Below are 2534 nucleotides of genomic sequence, written 5' to 3' on the forward strand. Positions count from 1 at the left end.
AGGGGGGCTCACATTGGTTTATAGGGGGGCTTATAGGGGGGGCTCACCTTGGTTTATAGGGGGGGTCACCTTGGTGGCCACCATGGTTTACAGGTGGGCTTATAGGGGGGGGGGTCACATTGGTTTAGAGGGGGCTCACATTGGTTTATGGGGGGGCTCACATTGGTTTAGAGGGGGGCTTATAGGGGGGGCTCACCTTGGCGGTCACCTTGGTTTATAGAGGGCTCACATTGGTCTAGAGGGGGGTTCACATGGGGGGGTCACATTGCTTTAGAGGGGGGCTCACATTGCTTGGGTGGATAGGGGGGGTCACCTTGGTTAATAGGGGGCTTATAGGGGGGGCTTACCTTGGGGGTCACTGGTTTATAGGGGGCTCACATTGGTCTAGAGGTGGGCTCACATTGGTTTCTAGGTGGGCTTACAGTGGGGCTCACCTTGGTTTATAGTGAGCCCACCACCCTAACCCCCCCTCTAACCCTAACCCCCCTATTGCAGGCTGCTGCCCCCCTCCACCCGGAGCTTCGTGCTACGCGATCTGGCCTCAGGTCGTGAATACGACCTTTGCGTATCGGCCCTTTACGCCGAAGCCGTCGCGGCTCCTCCCGTGTCCCGACCTTTAGGCTGCGTTCGTTTCTCCACGGCCGGGGGCTCAGCGGGTTGTGCCGCCCCCAGACCCCATTTCTTAGGGGGCACCGTCATCATCGTCATCGGCGCCGCCATCGCCGCCTCCGTCCTCGTCTTCATCCTCATCCTCACGGCCCGTTATAAAGCCGCCCGTCGCCCACCCGCCGCCGTCGCCAGCGTCTGTTCACAGACCAACGGGACCCACAGAGCACCGGAACCAGAACCGCCTCCGTTACAACCCGCAGTGATGGCGGCAGCGGTACCGGCGGCACCACCGACCCTAAACGCCTCCGGTTCCGGTGGTTCTCGAGCCTTGTTTCCCAGTCACAGCTTCCCCCGACGCTCCCGGACTCGGCGGCACGGATCGTTGCCTCGGCTCGATGCACCCGATGCCATGCCGGCACTGCGCCCGTCCTTCGGCAGCACCCATTGGATGCTCGAGAGCACCGTCTGACCGGGGGGGGGCACCCAAGGGTGCTAATGGTGGTCTATGGGGGGGGGTGTGCCTCCTTGGGTGCCCCTTGGGGTGTTATGGCACCCATTGGATGCTCGAGAGCACCGTCTGACCGGGGGGGCACCCAAGGGTGCTAATGGTGGTCTATGGGGGGGGTGGGTGCCCCCTTGGGTGCCCCTTGGGGTGTTACGGCACCCATTGGATGCTAGAGAGCACCGTCTGACCGGGGAGGGGCACCCAAGGGTGCTAATGGTGGTCTATGGGGGGGGGAGGTGCCCCCTTGGGTGCCTCTTGGGGTGGGGGTGGGTGCCCCTTTGGGTGTTAAGGCACCCTAGGGTGCTGCCGGTGGTCTTAAGGGGGGGGAGGTGCCCCTTGGGGTGTTATGGCACCCATTGGATGCTGGAGAGCACCGTCTGACCAAGGGGGGGCACCCTAGGGTGCTAACGGTGGTCTATGGGGGGGGAGGTGCCTCCTTGGGTGCCCCTTGGGGTGGGGGTGGGTGCCCCTTTGGGTGTTGTGGCACCCATTGGATGCTGGAGAGCACCGTCTGACCGGGGGGGGCACCTAAGGGTGCTACCGGTGGTCTTAAGGGGGGGGTGGGTGCCCCCTTGTGTGCCCCTTGGGGTGCTATGGCACCCATTGGATGCTGGAGAGCACTGTCTGACCGGGGGGGGCACCCAAGGGTGCTAATGGTGGTCTATGGGGGGGGGAGGTGCCCCCTTGAGGTGGGGGTGGGTGCCCCCTTGGGTGTTATAGCACCCATTGGATGCTAGAGAGCACCGTCTGACCTGGGGGGGGGCACCTAAGGGTGCTAACAGTGGTCTTAAGGGGGGGTGGGTTCCCCCTTGGGTCCCCCTTTGGGTGGGGGTGGGTGCCCCCTTGGGTGTTATGGCACCCTAAGGTGCTAACGGTGGTCTATGGGGGGGAGATGGCTCCTTGGGTGGGTGCCCCTTTGGGTGTTATGGCACCCTAGGGTGCTGCTGGTGGTTTATAGGGGGGGTGGGTGCCCCTTGGGGTGTTGGATGAGGTTCTGAGGTGCTGCTTTAGGGGGCTGGAAGGAAGTATGGGGTGCTGGTGTGAACACTTGGATGCAGATGGACCTTTGGGTGCCCAAATGAGGTGGGGGGTGTGGGGGGTCTAAGGGTTCCCTTGGATGCCCCTCTATACCTATAGGTGCTCTGCTGCACCCATGGGTGCCAGTGGACCCCTTGGGACTCTGAATGGACCCTTGAATGCAGATGGACCTTTGGGTGCCTCCCAGCTTCAATAGATGCCAATGGACGTGGGGTGTGGGGGGGGTGGGGGTCTCAGGGTCCCCTTGGATGCCCCTATATACCTATGGGTGCCCCTCAGCACCCTTGGGTGCCAATGGACACAGCGGGTCCCAATTCGGACCACCTTCACACCTATGGGTGCCCCCATTCAGCCTCAGCACCCACTCGGTACCCCCCCCCCC

The 2534-nt window shown here is 62.9% G+C and overlaps 1 protein-coding gene across 2 annotated transcripts in view; it reads left to right on the forward strand.

The window, feature by feature from the left end:
- The window catches only part of LOC107307367 (leucine-rich repeat and fibronectin type III domain-containing protein 1), a 6321-nt gene extending 3793 nt beyond the window's left edge, over positions 1–2528 (forward strand). Inside the window, exons 4-5 of one of the 2 annotated variants that reach the window (XR_004305804.1) lie at positions 496–1249; positions 1444–2528. Coding sequence is in view for 1 of the 2 variants with exons in the window: in XM_015850870.2 (XP_015706356.1) it covers positions 496–1078 (583 nt within the window). In the remaining variant the exon portion in view is untranslated. Of the gene's footprint in view, positions 1–495 lie in introns of both variants that reach the window. The other variant, XM_015850870.2, reaches the window with a different exon arrangement.
- The last annotated feature ends 6 nt before the right edge of the window (positions 2529–2534 follow it).

This window comes from Coturnix japonica, unplaced genomic scaffold (assembly GCF_001577835.2).
Source record: "Coturnix japonica isolate 7356 unplaced genomic scaffold, Coturnix japonica 2.1 chrUnrandom566, whole genome shotgun sequence".
NCBI lineage: Eukaryota > Metazoa > Chordata > Aves > Galliformes > Phasianidae > Coturnix > Coturnix japonica.